This window comes from Takifugu flavidus, chromosome 1, assembly GCF_003711565.1.
Source record: "Takifugu flavidus isolate HTHZ2018 chromosome 1, ASM371156v2, whole genome shotgun sequence".
NCBI lineage: Eukaryota > Metazoa > Chordata > Actinopteri > Tetraodontiformes > Tetraodontidae > Takifugu > Takifugu flavidus.
The window spans coordinates 21,223,302-21,244,600 of record NC_079520.1 but is presented as its reverse complement, the minus strand read 5'-3'; the positions used below and the strand labels follow the sequence as shown (position 1 = coordinate 21,244,600).

Genomic DNA, 21,299 nt, shown 5'->3' with positions numbered 1-21,299 from the left:
ACAACGCATTCTTTCCATCTCTTTTCTGAGCTCTTTATACCATGTGACACTATCATTCAGATATAGTTGCAAAAATGCATATCAAACATTAGCTGATACAAAATCTATAGAATCTGTAAATTCTGTAAGATTTTTTTCATTTGAGGGAAAATTCCTATATTCTTACTTTTTTACTTGAACTTTGCCACATCACTTTGCAAAATGATACTTGATCACTGGTATGTCACATGTCTATTTAACCACTTTCATCTTTCTGTCAATTTATGGTGCTTTATCTCCACTGTTCATCAACATCTGAAGTACATTTCTGAGGTAATTTTAATATACTTTCCAGCACAGTAGTGATATAAGGTGTATATATGCTCAAAATATATATATTTCCTGCACTATCTCATGTAAAATAGAACTACAAAATTTTCTTGTGATTTACATGCAGCATCAAATGCTAAAAAGCAAAACATTTGTCACTTCGTCTTCAGAAATCAGGACAAACCAAAGACAATATTGTTATTTTTTTGTGAGCAGCAGCATCCTCTTAAACTTCCAAATCGTACTAACTTGTCAAACTGGCAGAATTTACACATGACAGATAAGCAGTTGGCAGGAAAAAGGGAAAAGTATTGTTATTTTTGGTGCTCTAAAAGTCCCCTTTATGGTATATGAAAGACACAACCTTGATGTTGCAGTACAATTTTATGCTGACAGACTGAAGCAAATATAATCTGTCCATGGTACACAATATGCTTACAGATTACTCATTTTGGCACTCTCTGAAATGAAACTACAATTCTAACCTGCTAAAGATGCCACTTAATTTTGCTGACAGACAATATAGAAACAGACAAAATCCTATTTTTTTTTAAAACTTCTCCACATTTCCCAGATGTTCCAAGCTCTCACTCACACATGAGCCATGGCGTCTTCAAACAACACCAAGTTTAGGGTGGCATTGACCTCGTTGTAATTGTCCAGCATCTCTAGTAGGGTTCTGTTAAGGCTGCTCCAGGACTCTGCTGGCATGTACCTGGCCTCCCCCAGCCCATGGGTAAAGTGGCAGTACACATTCATCTGCCTGGTCTGTGCAAGTGTTTCCTCCACATCCTCAGGGACCAACACAGACACACAGAAGTAAACATAAAAACCCACACAGTGACTTTGTCAGAATCAAGTTAGTGAAGTTTAAACAGTGCAAACAAGGACTCAACTGAAGACTCCAGCTGCACACAAGGTGATCAAGTTCTCTTTCACTCCAGAAACTCTTGTTTTCAAAATTATATTGGGACACATATTTCATATAAATCAGTTTTAGGACTGGACATTGTATGTTCAAAACATATCTTTGTTGTCATAACAATCATTGTCAGATATATGGCAATTATTCTATTTTATAACCTAAGAACCTGATACTCAATTTATCAGCCTATTAACCCGTTTCTCAAATAAACTCATAATAAACTGATACAAGATAGTATTAGGACAGTATTTTACTGAATGTGTAATCTTTAAATCTAAAAGTACACTTGCTGGACTTGACAGTGCTATTCTCAGCTCTTTCTGTAGGAATGGATACACAGACACTTGTCAGGTTCTTCATTCTGGCATGACTTGTGTGCATGCTGCAGCCAGGAAGGGTAGAGAGCAGAGCAGGAAACCATTAAAATGTTTTCCAATTTGCCAGGCAGAGAGTGCAGACTCTGACAGCTGGACTCCCGTACCACACTGATTGACATTATCTCCTACCCCCTGCAGGAGCCTCCATCCTAATCTTTTTTTTCTTGCTCTTACTAGGTTGGATACTAAAGTCCAGGTCCAGACACAGAGCAGACAACCAAATGATTCTCCCCCTCTCCCTCACCCCTTGCACCTTTGCCTTTTGAAGTTTTAAGATTCTCACCTCATATAACTTTTTTACAGTGTCTCTTTGTAGCTTATCAAACAGTTGAAAGTCTTTCTCTTCCACCAGCTTGTCTCTGTAGACCCGGTTGGACTCATGCAGGTAGATTTTAAGCAGGTCTGCAGGGGCTTTGAGGCACTCGCTTGTACAAAAGAGAATGCCCTGGGAAGAGAGGGAACAGAGAAATGCTTCAGCTGAGACATTCTGCAGTGGATCTGTTCTGGAACATTGTGGTCTAAAAACAAAACAAAATCTTTCAAAAGGTGAATATTAGTCAGGGCAAACCTTTGCCCTTTCAGCAGCTTAAGGCATCATGGCCTTATCGAACATTAAAATGGTTTAAAAAGATATGTGTAGAAATGTCGCATGTGACCATTCAAATGCCCTTTCAGTGAACAAACATATGTTCTGGATACTTTTTCTGTAAGAAAATTACAAGTATTGGTAAAGAGTGTCCTATTAATGTGCAGAGCACGATTGAGCACAGATGCTTTTTTTAAAAAAGCCAAATGTGAAAATGCTTTACTCACAAATAAATTGCGAATGCCCTTTTAGTTGCCTTTCTTGCAAAGAAAACAGTGAAAAACCCTTGTGGATGCCCAAGTGACCAAGACACCCTGTAGAGGTTTGTTTTCACCTCTCGGGTGTGTACCTATACAAATGTTGTATTTGAGGATTAAATATATTGATGATTTTACACATTAATGTACTTGAAAGGGAATAAATTCATTAAAGTGCCCACTTGAATATTCTTAAGAAAGTAAGATAACGTGATTTCTGGCCTCCCTGATTTTCCCAATGGGCCACCTACTGACACAGACAATAAAGAATCTGACTTTCCACTGTGTTTTACATGCTGCAGATTATTTATTCGCTGCAAAATTACTCTTTGGTTCAGAGGACCAACAAAATATGCTAGCAAATGCACAACCATTCATTACTCACCTTAGTTCCACTTTGGAACAGAAAATGCTTCTAATAAAGAGAGAAATGAAAAGGAAAGCATACTGTGTCTTGTGTGTGTGTGTGTATCTTGTGTGTGTGTGTGTGTGTGTGTGTGTGTGTGTGTGTGTGTGTGTGTGTGAATAAAAAAATGTCAACTTTTGGTAATATGCTAAATATCCTCGCTTGTAAGTTTAAATTGGAGTAAGATCAGGACCCTCGAGCTTAAGGTTATGAATCCCTATCTACAGTAGATTGGCCCTCTTGAATTGGATATATATTGTGCTACAAGGGAAGAAAACAAGCACAAGCCTGATAGAAAATTTGGTTTGCCATCAGTGAAAGATATCACTGTACCAGTGTAGCAAAAAGGGAACTCAGTTTGGGCCAAACATTGGGCTAAATTTTCACCATTTGGTAAGGAGGGTGTGAAGCTTTATATTTGTTTTGCAGCAACTTCAAATTTTAAGTTTTTAACCTGCGGCCACACAATGATATAATCCCAGAAAACCAGATGAAACTGAATAAATTGTTACTTGTCATGTTAAAATATTTTCACAGTTGATCTAACCATTGATTTTTTGGCACCTAGTCAGCAAAAATGTTGTAAACAGATGTGTTTGCTTGATTGCAGGTCATTACTGTCATTTGGATCTGGATAATTAGCAGATAAGAGATTAATGAATGACTGATAAATAATGTGCTTCCACAGGAGGCCTATGTGACATGCTTGCTGGGTCATGAGAACAATGGTGGTGAGGCAAAAGCAATTTTTAAAAGAAAATCACAGATGCTGTAGTTTGTGACAATCAGGAAACCCAAGTAACGCTTGTTACTACATCCTCACTTCATCCAGCACAAGAGATGTTGCGGGTTCACAGCCCCACAACTTATTCTAATCAACAGAACCATCAACAGGGATAAATACGGCTTACTTTAATCAATCCTTCATCTATCCAAGTCTGATGAATGTGAAAATCAGTTCCTAAATCCACTGTGTATTGACACAGATGGGAGGTGTGTCTGTGTGTGCTGAAAATTCAAAATGAACTTGATGGCTGCTACCAAGATGTTTTTACATGCGTATAAATGAATGATCTAATACTGACTTTAAATAGATCTGCATTTTCAACTCCATTTAGTTATTTAATGGCGTCAATCATGTGTCAGCTCTTGGGCCGCTCTGTCCTTGGATTCACGCCTCTACATGCCTCTACTCAGCCTCTACTTAGGAGACTGACTTTTCTCCGTGTTGCCATGATTTTTGCCTCTAGCCTTCTCCTCCATGGGGCCACTTGCTCCTTATGACTATTCATGCTCTTCATCTTATAGCCCAGCATCAGATTCGTCTGGTACTTTGTGTGTTAGCCTTGGCAGGGAGGTAGTTGAGTTCCCCCAGGACTTCATGATTCTCTCTCTCAGGTCAGCTGCCCTTGTCCCGATTCCGTCTGTCATTGGGGCTTTGTACTCAATCTCGATATTGATAGGTGATGATGAAATTACCCCAATACTGACCTGGCGTCCTGGCTCCCCCTTGCCGTAGCATATTTGTTCCGTGGGTGAGGCTGAATCTCTAGCTGTGATAGCAGCTTCTTATTGTGGACATTCGAACACTGAGCTAAGAGCTGCTTCTTGGTCTGGGATTGGTTTCGAAGTACCCATTTCTCCCACATCCTCTGCATGTACCCTCTCTTGCTGGGGTTACTCCGGTAGTAACACTCCATCAGTACCACGCTCTCTGCCCTGCTCCATGAATGCCTTGTTCCAGTAGCCAATTTGACATCAGGTGGCCCTGGTTCCCTGACCCCTGACGCGGATCTTGTTGACCCGGGCGACGTCCGAGCCGGTATGACTCTATCAGTTATCATTCCGCTCATACCGAGATGTAGGCATATATGCGCAAGGAGCCATGCTTAAGGGCTCGCCTGGATTCGAACCGATAATCTTCCGCACCAAAGTCAGTGGTGTGTGTGTATATGTATCACAGTATATTTACCAATGTACATTTGTTGGGAACTGCAAACTGGGCTGAGAAGAGGAGGGTTCTCCATTCAAACCCCAGTGCATACAAAGCGTGGACGGTGTTCTGGTTCTAAGGGAAGGTGCCAGAACACCTTCAGAACACTGCCAAGGTACCCTTGAGCAAATTACCGAACCCACAAATGCTCATATAAGGAACTGCGATGAACTGTTGACTCAATCAGGAGTGGACCCTGCCTTCACCCGAAGTGCACCCTCATCATGACCCCGACGGGAAATAAAGCGGTTAAGAAGACAAGACAAGATTTACACACATTTGTAATCACATTTAAATAATAATTAATAACTGTACAATTAAAACTTTTGGAGAACTTACACGTAGTTAATTGGTCTAAGAAAGTAGTTCTGTTGCAAAATAGAGAATAATACATTTTGTAGTTCATACAACAGTGGAGAGACTCTGCACTGTTATATGTAGAGTGGCTGAAAGCATTAATTATAAAAGCTAGTGTGGTAAATGAGGGAACCTATCCTCCATGAAACCGTGTAGGATTGTGACACAAATATGCCCCAAAGCCTATCCGTGACAGCATCCTTGCTCTGATAGTATATTCATTTAAATACATTAAAGCATCTCTAACTCCCGCAGAAGTACAAGTCAATTCTATTTTCTGTTACACTTATTTCACACCTCTTTCTAGCTCTCTGACCCAGCTTTTGAATCAATAATAATTTAGATGAGAAATTAGTGACAGAAGCTTGAATCTCTGCAAGTGGATGGAGAGCTGAGAGAGACTGTTTTGGTTTGGCTTAAAAGTAAATACAGTGATTTGAGGTTGAATTTCAGTGTGTCTTCACCTGGAATATGTTGGAGAGGTCTCGCAGGTTGAAAATATAGTGAAATTTGATTGCAGTAGGAAGGAAGGTGGAAGAGACCTGCTGGTGAACTGCTAGAGCCAGCTGAACCAGCTTGGGACAACTGTTGTGCAGGGCAGCCATAAAGCCTTCTCCTTTCAGGTGCTGGGACAGGATCGAGGTGTAGATTGTGGTCAAGGCTTCAACTCCAGGAAATGATAGGGCAAAGACAGAGAAGTGGCGCTACAAAGTGAGGAAAAATATTATTTAATTATTAAACTTAAATATAACTAATAATAAGTGTAATGAAAGAACTAAAAGGCAAGCATACTGTGTTACACTTGGAATTGCTGTTGGGGTGTAACATGTTACAAGCAACACGTAATCAGTTCAATTTGTTTTACTTTTACCATCATAACAGTTCATTTTAGCCTCAATTTCCAAGCAATAAACAGACCTAATAATGATTTAAGGTTAAAAAAAATTAAAATGTTACTACTGTTGGGCAAAATTCTGAAAAAAAACCAAAACCTTTGAGATTAAGGATCTAGAGTCAAATGCAAAAGTAAAATCAGGACAATTATTCTTATGCATTTGTGTTTAATTTCTGTAGCAGGATAGCATGAACTTGTATGTGTGAATGTTGTCAACAGAAACAGGAGCAGGAAGTCAAATAGCTAACTCTCGTAGTCCTTTGGCATAAGCTAATCTTATACTGTGCATTAAGTGAAAGAAAATATATAAATATTTTTGTTGGAAAATCATTTGCACAATACACCCATAAGTCAATCTGTTCAGTTTAACAAATAAATTGGATTTATGACTGCTGAATTAAGAATTAAATAAAATCAATTATTTTATAATAATATTATAAAAAATATTACTATCCAGACATTGTGCAAAACAGGCTTGTAGAAGAAACAGCTTTAAATTCCTGGGTAGGTTATTAGATGTACATTACAAAAGACAAAAATATTTTGTCAAAATATTATTGGGAGCAGAGGTAATACATCTTCTTTTCTTCAGTTCTAGCAAAGCAGTGACCTATATAATGCTTCTGTACAAATAAGAAGAAATATTTGGTGCTGTCTGAAGAAGCAATTAAAACATTACCACTGTTTAATAAACTGAGTATTTAATTAATGTCATAATTTAAAAATAAATAACAACCTACAAGATATAAAGGAGTCTCCAGATACACTTGGAATTTGTGATTTATTTATTTTTATTGTACCATGGTCATGAAAAATGCTTCTACGTTTCATTCTCTACAAGGATTCTTAGGACTGTCTGCGTGCGTACGTGCGTGTGTATGTGAATGCACCTGCAGTCGTGGGTTGATTGTAAAGCTGCCGGCTGTGGGGTTCATACAGGATACATATTGAACATTGTGTACTTCCTTTAACAGGATCTTATTACGATCATACCTGCGAGTGCACACATATACAGAGAAAAGAGAGGGTGTGACATAACCATTAATCTGCAGTATATCCACACTGATTCTCCCTCATTATTTTTTCCCCATGTTTTTTGATATGGAAACCTGATCTCTTATTTAATCTACTTTATTTTGGCAACATATTCTCTTCTCTCAATTTAATACCTGATATGTTACTACTATAGCTGTAATAGGGTGACCATATAAGTCAGTCAGCCTATGGCTGATGCAGTGGAACCCTGTTCTGAATGGCTGTCCATCATTTAAGCAATTACAACAATGAGCAGTTGAGGTTCCTTTGGACCAACAATATGATCCTAAACTCAATTATGATTTTGTATGGAGTAGGTATGAAAATCACTTTTGACTCATCCATTGGAAACATTAATTCTGTGTAGAACCTTCATAGAAACATACCTTTTACAGGTAAAGCCCTTATAGCCCTGATATATTTTGACTTCCTTTTAACAATTTTGTAGTTGAAATAATCGTAATGTGGTTTCTATGTCAAACCCTTGAAACACAAAAAGGAATAACGCAGAACTACTGAGGTTTCACATGATATTCACTGGTTCTTCTAATTAAACGTGATCATGTTTGACAACAAATTGGTGTTTATACATATACCGAATACAAATGACAGCCATACCAGTGACTGTAGTCCATGTGTTGTCGTATGAGTGTGTGCGGCTGCACCGTGCCATATGCGTCCACCTCAGGCATATTCATGTCATCTAAGAAGTAGATTAGCCTTTTACTGCCTGGAGGTCCGTAGTTACGGCCTGCTTTCTTCTCCAGGGGCTTTTCCAACATGGCTGCATGAGAGGAAAACATGAGCAAAGAAAGGAAACAAAACACGGTGAATGGCAAGTTTAAGAAAAACAAGGCAAAAAAGAACTGTGAGATCAAGAGAAATATATGATTCATGACATGGTGGATACATCTGACAACTACAGATACCAGGGGTGTTAAACTCAGGGTTTAAACAACACAAGTTTAAAATTAGAATACTGTGTGGATCTGGTTTTAAGGTACAGAGATCCCAAGTTCCATGTTCTTTTCAGTGCCTTTTTTCAAACTATATTACCAAAAATATTTTACATCATTGGGGCCAATGTATACAATATTTTCTACATATTTTTTCTTCTGCACTTTCTTTTGAAGAAATATTTCTCATGCTTTATAGACACTGCTGACAGAATATAGAAATAAACTAAACTCAAAATCTTATTCTCCATAATTGTGAGTCGCACAAGATAAATGCTATCCTTAGTGTTAAGCTGATTGTATAAAAAACATTATTTGTTTCATTTTAAGAGCTGTGAAAATATTTCTTTAAAAACAAAAAAAAAGAAAAAGAAAATTCAAGCAACACGATACCTTGAAGCATAGCTGATGTGGTGTAATAGTTAAATGGAACATTCTTAAGGACATATTTCTCTGTGTCCATTGACCCCAGTTTTTCTCCAACTAAGACAGATTTCCCTGTCCCAGCATTCCCCACCAGCATGAGGGGACGTTGACGTTCCAAGAGACGATCCATGAAATATCGAATCCTAATAGTCTCTGTGGTGTGAACCAGACACACCTCCACATGGGAAATATAGCATACATGAAAGAATTAAAAACTGATTTCAATTGTATTTTTAATTGTCTAAATGTCATTAAACAATGTCAGGGTATCAGAAAACTGGATAATAAAACAATACTGTGATATTAGCAAATGGATGCAAGCTTTCATGGAATAGTCTACACATAAAAAAACATTTAATTTTATTTAAAAAAATCCCTTTGTTAGAACAGTTGTAATAAAATGTCATACCTGAAGAGGTATATCTGCATCTATCTCAAATCTGGGCACCATCTTGGACCAGGATTCAAACTTTTTGCTTTCAGGATCGATATAATAGTCAAACACAGTGCCCTGGGATGGGAACTTGATGGCTTTGAACTCGGTCACCCACCATTTGCTGAACTGCATTCTACAGTCAATCAGCTAGACTCACAAAGAAAAACAGAAGTAGTTAGTGTGTGGTCAATGCCCTAAAAAGACTTCCTATATCCCCCCACTCCCCACCACCACACTGGCCATAAACCTGTATGGCCAGTGGACAGATAAATGTGACAACACTGTGACAGAACCACAGCTGCCGCAGTGTACAAAATGAGAGATGGCAGGTCCATATATCTATCTGTCTATTTCAGACAGTGAAAGAGCCTCATTACCTGCTGCCTGGCAAATCGTCGCCGTCCTCCAATTCCTCCTCATCCCTAGATACCTGTCTAGTCTGTTCAGTACAAACTCTCTAGTCAATAAAACCACTTAGCATTTAAATGCATATGTGATGGGAAAATAAAGTGCAGTGCATTTGTAACAATGGAAGCACTGTTTTATCCCATAACTTAGATGGGCACACGTACAGTAGAGTGATAACTGGATTGCTTAGCAACTGCTTCAATACAGCTTTCTTATGATTTATATTCTGCTAGACTATTCTGCTAGCCCACATTATCTCAGAGGGAGATCTGTAGTTTTTTGTTTTTTTTTCTGAAACAATTTCTTCAACTAAAAATAAATTTCAAATGATGTTTCACAGCTACAGAGTGTGTTCACTCATAGCTATTAAAGATAAAATAGTAATCAAGAAACATCCATGTATTGCAGACCATCACAGCTACATACAGTACCTGGTCTTGGAACAAGGCCCCCCCAAAGGCCCAGACTGCAGCAAAGACAAAATAGAGCTCATAAACTTCCTTGGCACAGTCTGGTGGGGTGTTTTCTGGAGTTAGGAGACACTCTAACAGATAACAGAGCATCTGGACCATACTCTGCTCAGGGATGGGAATGATCTTCTTAAACCTGATCAGATAAGATATGTAACAAGAAAAATAAATCCATAAGATATTAAAATAACAAGATAAAAGAAATTAAATGAAACTACACTGTATTAGAAATGGCAGCCACTCACAAACAATCCAAAGCACACTCAATTCCCAACAAAGTAGATGACGTATGTTAATATTCATGATCAATTATTCCTTCTCTGGCTCTTTTTTTGTTGTATGCTCTCGAAGCAGTGGTGGTAGGTATATTGGAAGGGGCGGGTTCCTGATATATTACGCGTAATGGCATCCACTTCTTCTGAGTCAGTTGGTTTTGTTTCAAATTGTTACAATATTTTTGTCTTATTAAAACCTGACTCATATTGAGCAGACCAGTGAAATCAGGCCTGGCCACAAAGATGACTGGGGCCCTATTAAGTGAATGCCAAAATCTGTTTTACAAGTCATCAACTCGGATCAAAGAATGTAGGGTTTTGTTGCTTTGGTTTGGCTTTTTTTGCTATTTAAAAAACCAAGCAACATTAGTAGCACATAAATTAGTGCTGGTTTCAACTGAAAAATGTATACTAAACAATTAATAAAAACTAAAAAGCCATAGAACATTTGTGAATGTGGATATTAATGGGGACAAAATAAATAAAGTTCAGAATTAATACTAATATTATCAACATTAGGACAGCAACTTTTTCAAAATCATAATTTTTGTGTCTAATGTGAGGTTGAAGTACAGTTTGTTATTACCTCTTCCTTCTGTGAGGATATGGCGACAATAAGTATACAGCTGACATAACTATAATGTCGGTGAGGACTCTACACAGACTAATGTGTACATCACCTCCCTTATTAGGAGATGATGTACACATCACATATGATGCACACAGCACATGTGATGCACACAAAGTGTGATGTTTATTGTGTAGATAAGGATTATTGAGATATGCCTTGCATACTTTTCCCATGCATTCAAGCAATGATACACACTGACATACACCTGTATTAGTCTCTAAAATATCCAGCCCAAAAAAAGAACATTAATAATCAGATAAGCTGTGGTTGTAAAGTAAATGCAATGCAGCAGAAATACAAAAAATAAGAAAAAAATGTTCATTATGGGAATTGGTAGATGCATCAATAGGCTACAGTGCAATGCTCTGCATAGTTGATGGACATTAATAATTCAGAAGCCGCTGAGGAGTTACTACCTTGTTCTGAGGGTATCAAGACAGACTGGCAGATACTTGTCAAACAGTATAATCAGGTTGGCTTTCTCTGATTGGACCTCTCTCCTATCAATCCAGCTGGACACTGGAGGGTTCCAGCCCAAGTCTCCTGGATTAATATACAGGATGCCTGTAGAAGTAACCAGGAATATATCCATAAATGAACCAACTGTACAAAAGTGTACAAAGACAAACTAAAAAAAAAGCCTGCCTGCCCCTACAGCAGTAATGGAGGTAATGAGGTAATACCCTTTCTAAAGCAAATAGAAGGGTACCTGCTCTTGATACAGTAGCGGGGGTGGCAGTGCAGAGGTGGCTGATCTCAAACACCAGCCTCATGGTGGGATTCAAAGGAATCCGCTCATTACTGGCCAGAGTCAGAACCTGACAGAAGGAAACAGGGTGTTTAAACAGTGGATGCAGTGTTGTTTACACAGTGTTAGCCTGGATTACCACCTGCTATTCTCAGCTCTTATTCTTCTCTTCTCACTCACTATATCATCTGGTGGTTAATGTATACTGTCCCATATTTCAACCAAATGTAGTTCTGACTTACACATAAGCTTCTATCAAATACGTATGTGTCTCCTGTCACGGAAAGGGTCATGTAGATATTTTTTTTATTGAACTGTAGATTTGGAGATTTCCGTTAGATTTTTGTTTTTTATTTTCGTGATGACTAGTTGACCCATGGTTTAAGCAGTTTGTTTGTATACGTTGAAAACAGGGGGAATGCACATTTTGATTGCCGACATGCTCTGATGCAATTGCTGTGACAGGCTTTTGTTTGCTATAATGAAATGTTACAGTAATGCTGTAATAAGAAATACAGGAAGACTGTGCCGAGTTACACACAAAAGTTACACAACTCCGATACACCCAGTGGAAATTTGAATAAAAAGTATTTGTATTGAGATTTAGGACGTAATAGGTCCTCAAAGATCTTGATCTTCTGTGTCAGTAATGAATTAGCCATAACCTTCAATTATATCTAAATGCTATTTTAATCAGCACAAACAGACTTTAGATGGGGAGCCCCCGCTACACATTATCATCACACCTTGTTGTCATCCATCACTGTGTTGAGTGATTCAATCCACATTGGATCAATGTCTCCATCCAAAACAATCCACTTGGGTCCACTGTGGCTGATATTAGCCAGTTCACGCATGATGTTGGAGAAGAGGCCTGTCAGGAGGCATTGCATAATAAACTCTGTGTACTGATCCAACAATGCAGTTGCCATACTCTGTAATCACCATCTTTCCACTCTCTGGTTGCTGGGTTGATGATGCCGAACAGCTCGTCATTGGTCACGGCTTTTGGGTTAAGGTCCGCCCACACAGGTTTGCGTTTCATGTTTTGATAGGTCCTTTGCAGTGACCTCATCACCGCACTCTTTCCAGTGCCTGCATTCCCGATAACAAAAACAGAGTGACGGATGGCCAGCAGCTCCTCCAACTGCACAACCTAACACACGAAAACAGAAATGAAACATTGTACTTATGCTTTGTTTCAGTCGCACGAAGGGTACTGTTGACAAGGTGCACATATGAACAGTGACCCTTTAACAGAAGCACTGTCAATAACCTGGAATTTCATGGCCCAGTACACTGTGACACTCTACTTTATGGCATTCTTAATGCTTGATGGTGAGCATAAAATAATACAGGCTGAGGGAAGACTGACAGGGTTACAGTGCTTACACACTAATGAAAAAAATTATGGCAGCACTCTACATTAAGGACAGATATGTGCAACCCCACAATTGCAAATCAATTCAAATACCAGTCTTGTAATTATCCATTTATCTTGGATTATTATATACCGTATTTTCAAGACTATAAGGCACACCTAAAACACAGATTTTCTCAAAAATCTACGGTGCGCCTTAGAATATGGAGCGCCTTGTGTGTGGACTGAGTTCGAAAATCTGCTGTGCGCCTTTGGTGGGTGCACGACGGTAAACGCTCCGCCAATTGATTAGTGGCACACCTACGCATAAGGATCCCCTAAAATGGCGCCGGTCAAGCGAGACGCGTATGAATGAGGCTTTAAACTGCAGGCCATCGAATGTGCGGCTGAAAATGGCAATCGAGCAATCTTAGTGTTTTCGCTTTATGAGGAGGCGGCATCTCTCCATACGCGCAAGGACAACTGTTGCGCAGCGGCTGCCCGCGGATTACCAGGAGAGGGTGGCCATCTTCCGCACCTACTGCCGCGACAAGATAACCGCACCCAGCCACATCACCAACATGGATGAGATCCCTCTGACTTTTAACATCCCTTTGACCCACAAAGTGGAGAAAAAGGGACCAGCACAGTGGCGATACGCACAATGGGGCACGAGAAGTCGTCGTTCACCGTGGTTCTCGGCTGCCACGGAAACGGACAGAGCTCTGGATGACGGAAGGCGAACACTCCTTCACAAAGACTATGAGGCAGCGGCGGGCAAGTTATGCCACCATATGCGGGTGGATTGTAGACGCATGGGCTATGATACCGTCTTCATGGATTGTAAGAGCTTTCACAAAATCAACGCTGAACTGGAACCGGTCGGTGAGTCCGATTCAGATGAAGAGAGGAATTCGGGATGTTGGACATTGAAATAGTGCAGCTGTTTAGTTCAGATACAGAAGATGAAAATTTTGATGGTTTTGTGGCGGAAGAATGAATATTTTGTTCAATAAATGTGTCAAAACTCACTGTTTTACTTCCGTTGTCATTTTTTTACTGTATGTTTTAGCATGCGCCTAATAATACGGTGCGCCTTATGTATGTTTTAAATACAGAAATAGCACCCATAACTGAGACTACGCCTTTTAATACATAATAATAATCCAAGTACAGTGCGGTTGTGAAAATACGGTATATGTATTCTTTTTTATATATTTTCTATTCTTATTTCCATTTTTTTTCTCTACTTGTTTTTGCTGCTGTTGCGCTGTATATTTCCCCATTGTGGGACAAATAAAGGAACCTGAATCTAAAAGTTCCTAAAACTCTTGCCAAACCTAAGCTAAATGTGTCATTTATTACATTGCCATCACCTTAAAAGTGCAAAAATGTAAGTTGACACGTAAAAAGTCCTTGCAGACAATACAGGTTTGTGAGGTGACAGCTGAATGAGAGATTTTCTCCCTGTTTCCTTTCAAACATACATATGTGTGCTCAATCGATGCCATTGACCAGGCTCCTTGCAGGTCTCCATTCAGCCAGAGGGCAGGCTCACTCTGGCTCTCAACAGCCCAAGCTGAATTCTGCTTTGGTGTAGGCGAGCCTGATGCTGGCACACGCTTAAGTTAAAGGTATGCAAGCTCTCACTGCCACCGCACACCCACCCATGCCATCTAAAATCAAAAGGTCTCCGCACAAACAATGAAAGTAAAAGTTCAGGCTCTGGGGTGGATGGTTGTTATTGACCACTCTCCCATTCTGTCTGTTTCACAGTGTTTTTCCCTCCTCTTTGTTTATTTTCACTAGCGTGATGTCAGGGTTAAGTGGCATGGTGTGGAGCCAGCTTTCATTGATGGAGTGTTATGTGTTTCCCCTGTCTGTTTGACCTGAGGCAGATTGCACTTATTTCCCTTGGTCCTGTGTTCATCTGTCTCTGACATTTATTGACTTATGTGTGCATGTGTGTGTTTGTGCATGTAACCGCATGTTTCTATTTCTATTTCTAATGTAATGGCTGAAATTAGGTCAGCAACTCGGGCACCTGAACTCTTATTGCCGCGAAATGTTGGTTTTCAGCAATATTTGGCCAATTCATCCAGATGCTGTAGACTTGTGTGACACTAATGTGTATTTCCCCCAGAACATTATGACATGAGGTAAATAACTTTTAGAAAAAAACAAGATAAATCTAAATGAAAGCACTACAGCTGTAATAGCTGTTGAAACTACTGAAGATGAAAGCTCCATTTTGGGATTTCTTGGTGACTTGTGATTTTGTTTGTCTCAGTCCACACTCTTAAAAATAAGGCTGTTAAGTCAATCCAACAAAAGAGTTGGTATTGGATCATTCTAATTTTTCAAAATTCAACCAAAATGTTTGTTTAAAAGAAAAACTACTTTGGGAGTAAAAAGTTGAATCAGTTATTAAAAAGGAATTTTGATTTACCAGGGTAATTATAATTACCTGTGGAAAAAATGTTCTTGAACCCAAACCATTCCTGAAAAAAGTACTCAGGGTGGAACTAATTCTGTGGAATTCTGCGTGCTGAAGAATGAAATTTGTTGGAACATAATTGTAGCCTTTATTTTTACTTCTACATACTTCATGTGTTTTTTACTAATCACCCATCCATCTACTGACACCTACAGTATAGCTAATGCCCTAATGAGTCATTAATGCGACACTGATACCAGCTGGTCGAGGCACGAATGGAAATGTCCAAGATGCAACATGAATAGAGATGTTTCCCTTTCCTTATCACTTTTTCTTCTGCCCAGAGTCAACTCCAAGGTAAACAGTCTGTCAAACAGCTTGACCACCTTTGTCCTGAGAAACACAATGCGCACTAAATCCAAAAAAAACACAGCTTGTGAAACTCTGAAAGATCGCCAAGCTACGAAAATCTGACAAAAGTAGGTCAGGTTGTTCTATCTGCCTTTATTTGCCCTCTACAGAGCAGTCCCTGAAAGCAAATGACTTTGAATCCAGCTTGTTGTTGTTTAGTCTCCAAGTATCTGACAACAGAATAAGACAAGAGCAGCTGCTCTAAAAGACCACATATGATTTGTACCTTTATTTTACCTGTTTACTTAGCAACAACTGATAGTTGTATTTAAAAGATTAAATACAAGTTGTTCCTGTGCTAAATTGATGTAGGGTCCTGAGATAACCGTGGAGTCATGCTCACCTTGAGTACAAAGTTGTCTTCAGCCTGTAACTTCAGTTCTAGAATGGATTCCCTCACATGCTTCTCAAACTCCTGATCTCTCTTCCTGGCCACATCCAAAGCAGGGAACAAATCACCAATGAGTCCCATAAACACAGGCATATCATCAGTAATAATTTTAGGGATATTGAAGTCTCTAAGAGCTCGCATCAGCACTTGATCCTCTTCTCGGTCAGGGTCTTCTCTCTTCAGAGAGCCAGCTACAACCAAGACTGATTTGATTGCTCGGAGGCCCCAGTCATAGTGATCCTTTGGAAAAGTGGAGAAACACATTGCTCAAAAAAATTAGAGGAACACTTCGAAAACACATCAGATCTAAACAGGGGGAAAGTGATCTTGAATATCTTTCCTTCTGATAGAAATGAAAATGATCACCCTATAGAGGGGGGAAATCAAAGACACCCCAAAAATGAAAGTGAAAAAATGATGCAGCAGACTGGTCCATTTTGCCAAAATGTCATTGTAGCAACTCAAAATGATTCTCAGTAGTTTGTGTGGCCCCCACGAACTTGTACGCATGCCTGACAACGTCGGGGCATGAGATGACGAATGGTGTCCTGGGGGATCTCCTCCCAGATCTGGACCAGGCCATCACTGAGTTCCTGGACAGTCTGAGGATCAACCTGGCGGCACCGGATGGACCTAAACATAATGTCCGAGAGGTGTTCTATTGGGTTTAGGTCAGGTGAACATGGGGGGCAGTCAATGGTATCAATTCCTTCATCCTGAAGGAACTACCTGCATACTCTAGCCACATGAGGTCGGGCATTGTCGTGGACTAGGAGGAACCCAGGTCCCACTGCACCAGCGTAGGTTCTGACAATGGGTCCAAGGATTTCATCCCAATACCTAATAGCAGTCAGGGTGTCATTATCTAACATGTAGAGGTCTGTGCATCCTTCCAGGGATATGCTTTCCCAGACCATCACTGACCCATCACCAAACCGGTCATGCTGGATGATGTTGCAGGCAGCATAACGTTCTCCACGGCATCTCCAGACCCTTTCACATCTGTCGCATGTGCTCAGGTTGAACCTGCTCTCATCGGTAAAGAGCACAGAGCGCCAGTGGTGTAGTTGCCAATTCTGGTGGTCTATGGCAAATGCCAATCAAGCTCGACGGTGCTGGGCAGGGAGCACAGGGCCCACTACAGGATGTCGGGCCCCCAGGCCACCCTCATGGAGCCTGTTTCTGATCGTTTGGTCAGAAACATTCATACCAGTGGCTTGCTAGAGGTCATTTTGTAGGGCTCTGGCAGTGCTCATCCTGTTCCTCCTTGCACAAAGGAGCACATACCGATCCTGCTAAGGGTTTAAGGACCTTCTACGGCCCTGTCCAACTCTCCTGGAGTAACTACCTGTCTCCTGGAATCTCCTCCATGCTCATGAGACTGTGCTGGGAGACACAGCAAATCTTCTTGCAACGGCACATATTGATGTGCCATACTGGCCGAGTTGGACTACTTGTGCAACCTCTGTAGCGTCCAGGTACCACACCATGCTATCAACAGAGATGTTGATCTAAGCCAAATGAATAACTACAGCAGTAGAAAGTCAGTAAGAAATCAGCCAAAAGAGATGGAGGGGGAAAAAAAAGTATCAGTGGCCTCAACCTGGAAAGCCATTCCTGTTTTGGGGGCCATCTCATTGTTGCCCCTGATGCTCCTGGTGTTGATTTCATTAACAACAAAGCAGCAGAAACGAATTAACAACCCCATATGCTACTTAACTGACCAGATCAATATCCCAGAAGTTTGACTGATAGGTCGCTATACTCTGATTAAAAAGTGTTCCTCTAATTTTTTTGAGCAGTGTACATCAATGAGTCAGACATCCTCAATTTATCTCTAAAACTTTTGTGCATTTGTCAGATTGATAATGGTCAGATTCCCTAGTCTACACAAACACACACACGCACACGCACACACGCACATAAACACACACACACATAAACACACAAATGTTAGTAACAGTTCAGGGTGTTTAACATAAATTTCCCCTGCTTAATTTTAGCACATTGTAAACACCTTAATATGTATAGCCATGTCATACATGACCTGGATGCTGTACCGTGAAGTATTTTCAAGGACAACCAATATGCAGTCAGCATGCTAAAGTACCCACAGTCCTCTGCAGTTGAGCTTGGCTCATGTAGTCTGAAGGATGTTGGTACGTCACATTTATTATTATTTGCATAATTCTGAATGAATTTTGTTCCTCAGAACAATAGGGGTTTAACTGGTACTTCTTTTATTTCAAACAATTGTCAATATGTGCTAATGCCACTTAGTTTGGCTCTTTTGTGAAGGAATGCTGCATAATTTAAAGCATCTGAAAGTATAATTATAAAGAGACACTTGAAAAGGGAAATAATGTGGTATAGCACTTAATTTGGTCTGTGTACACTGTCAAAGGACACTGGCAGTACCTGTTTGGACAACAGCTCCTTACACAGAGTGTAAAGCGTGATGAACTTTCTTGCAAGGGCCCGAGCATTAATGAAGCCTTCAGCCACCAGCATTATTTCACATATCAGCTCAAAGTCTGGCACCACCATGGCACATGGTCTGTGGGAGATGGCATTAAGGGCAGAGCTCAGTGGAATACCGTTTTCTTAGGATCAAAGGGGTAGAACCAATTTGGAGAAATACCTGAACAGAGCCTTGAGGTTCTCAGGAAGCTCAGTCCTACCGGCATAACCTGGATTCATCGTGATGAAGATGCCAACAGAAGGGCAGAGATTTACATCCTCTCCTAAGAAGTTAAACCTCTTCTTCTTATCTCGAATAGCATCCTGGATGCTTTTGACCTGCATATTAAAGAAAGGTTTTATACTAAAAGTTGTGGAACTATGGCAAAAGAGAAAATATCCAAAACAAAGAAGTAACAGAGTTAAAAAATGTAATGCCATGTTGTAGTTATTTCCACAAAAAAGCACAATGTGTGATACTTACAAAATAGTTTACTTATTTTCACACATCCTTTGAGTTGCATTGCTAACATGTTAAAATGGATGCCGAGACAAATGCTCTCATATTGTTAATTTACTTGCAACTAGGGGAATGCTTAGCTGGACATATTTCTTTTAAGTGTGCAAGGGTGACTAAAAATATATATATAAAACATTTTATAGGCTAAACAGGATTTTCTGAATCAAACATGCATGTGCTAAAAGAATGTAGTCAGCCAACAGCTGGAGCAAAGAACATCTATTCACGGATGAGTATTCAACCAAACATCGCTCACTCATACAAACAGGGCACAGCGGTCACTAAACACAAAAACATAAATTACAACAGGAAAATAAAGAATAAGAAAAAGGAACCAAATTTGTGATCACAACATCATCAGCACTTTGGAGTTTATGTGTAGAACAACAGAAGCCCACCACTGTAATCCAAGAGGTGTCAGTATTTTTATTTTGTTTGTCTTACATTTATAAAATAAAAGACACAGCACTGAGATTGCTTGTCAAATTAATTAAAAATGGCAACATTTTAGAATAAAAAGCACATGAGTCCCACACTTTTGCAAAGCAATCATAAAACTGTCATATGTCTAAGGTAATGTTAAATGTCTCAAACAGTTTTAAGTTTTATATTGATTATTGATCTATCACAATATCATTGTGGTCCATACCCATGCTCTGAACATTGTATTGTGAGCTTTGCTGTCATTTAACCTTTACTTTTGACCTTGTTTCCCATTCACAAGCCTTTTGTTTCTCCACAACACATTGCAGCTCTACTTGTATGAATTGAACTTTTTTGGGTGATGAGGGTCACATGTTCAATCTTTGTGTTTAACTGTATCAGATGTGTGTTTGTGTCTGACAGCCTTCTGTGAGGTTCCAAACTATTTGATGTTGAACCAGCGACCACACAGGTGTGCAAGTGAACCCTATTGGAGGCTGAGTATGTCAGCAAGGTATATGCTAGGTGGTCACTCTGTCAGAGGATGAATTGGGTGTGCACTTTAGCGAGGAATGTCTCCACTGAAGCATAGTGAACTTTGGTGCTCAGCTGTCATCAAAGCACAGTGATGCTTCTCTGATTGCAAGGTCTACTTCTCAATGTAGCAGCTCCTGTGATTTATTATTCAGCACACCAGCACCCTTTCATGCTTTTGGCCCTTCAAGATTTTCTAAGCACTCCAGACATCTGCAGCTAAATGAAGATGACTGCTTGACTTTTATTGTTGCTTAAAAGAGACAAAAGGAAGGGGCCGACAAGTCAGGTTAGGTTTAGTGATGAATTCTCCATTATCATCACTCAGTATCAGTATTGCTGTTCACATTGTGCTGTGTACAGTGTTGTTTGTGAATACATTTATCAATGTAATCTACCAGAGGGGCTTAAACAAGAGAGAGGAGACTGATCTGGGGTAACAGAATGCAAGATGGCAGGAAAGCTAGCTCAGCTGAACAACACAATGTTTGGCTGAATTTTCCTTAGACTGAAAACAGAGGTTTGGATTGCCCAGAGCACATGTTTAACTGAGCATTAAGAAAAATGACAGGGAATATTTTATTTTTTTTAAAATATTTAATATCCACTAAGGGTGGAGGTACAGAAACATTTTACTGCACTGGTAAATGTGTTACCTTTGGAATTGTGTTTTTATTGGAAAAAAGCCCCAATGTCGATACACACAGGCCAAAAGTTTCATTGGTTAATAGGAAAACTAGTGCTGTGCTCTCTTAAATAAAATTAAAGGTCTTTATCCTTAAGGTTATATATTTTTTTGTGCTGGCCTGTGGAGATTTAATTGGCCATGCCTTTTTCTGATCAGGGATCAATTTGAATACCGTATTTTCATGACCATAAGGTGCACTGTATTAAAAGGCGCAGTCTCAGTCATGGGTGCTATTTCTGTATTTAAAACATACATAAGGCGCACCGTATTATTAGGCGCATGCTGAAACATACAGTAAAAAATGACAATGGAAGTAAAACAGTGAGTTTCGACACATTTATTGAACAAAATATTCATTCTTCCGCCACAAAACCATCAAAGTTTTCATCTTCTGTATCTGAATTAAACAGCTGCACTATTTCAATGTCCAACATCCCGAATTCCTCTTCTTAATCATCTGAATCGGACTCACCGACCAGTTCCGGTTCAGCGTCGATTTTGTGAAAGCTTTTACAATACATGAAGACGGTATCATAGCCCATGCGTCTACAATCCACCCACATAACTTGCATAACTTGGTGGCAT

General features: G+C 39.7%; 1 protein-coding gene across 6 annotated transcripts in view; it reads right to left on the bottom strand.

Annotated features, from left to right (window-relative positions):
- LOC130538166 (dynein axonemal heavy chain 9-like) overlaps positions 1 to 21,299 on the bottom strand; it is a 152,975-nt gene that overhangs the window by 78,665 nt on the left and 53,011 nt on the right. For 4 of the 6 annotated variants that reach the window (XM_057055538.1, XM_057055558.1, XM_057055571.1 and 1 more), the window contains exons 35-49: positions 18,731 to 18,888; positions 18,508 to 18,646; positions 16,042 to 16,329; positions 12,436 to 12,646; positions 12,237 to 12,364; positions 11,452 to 11,560; positions 11,159 to 11,306; positions 9,798 to 9,972; positions 8,932 to 9,105; positions 8,490 to 8,697; positions 7,759 to 7,924; positions 6,996 to 7,098; positions 5,675 to 5,914; positions 1,896 to 2,056; positions 905 to 1,111 (exon numbers count right to left, since the gene is read on the bottom strand). In XM_057055538.1, the coding sequence (XP_056911518.1) occupies positions 905 to 1,111; positions 1,896 to 2,056; positions 5,675 to 5,914; positions 6,996 to 7,098; positions 7,759 to 7,924; positions 8,490 to 8,697; positions 8,932 to 9,105; positions 9,798 to 9,972; positions 11,159 to 11,306; positions 11,452 to 11,560; positions 12,237 to 12,364; positions 12,436 to 12,646; positions 16,042 to 16,329; positions 18,508 to 18,646; positions 18,731 to 18,888 (2,615 nt within the window). Of the gene's footprint in view, positions 1 to 904; positions 1,112 to 1,894; positions 2,057 to 5,674; positions 5,915 to 6,995; positions 7,099 to 7,758; positions 7,925 to 8,489; positions 8,698 to 8,931; positions 9,106 to 9,797; positions 9,973 to 11,158; positions 11,307 to 11,451; positions 11,561 to 12,236; positions 12,365 to 12,435; positions 12,647 to 16,041; positions 16,330 to 18,507; positions 18,647 to 18,730; positions 18,889 to 21,299 lie in introns of all 6 variants that reach the window. The other 2 variants (XM_057055548.1, XM_057055563.1) reach the window with 2 other exon arrangements.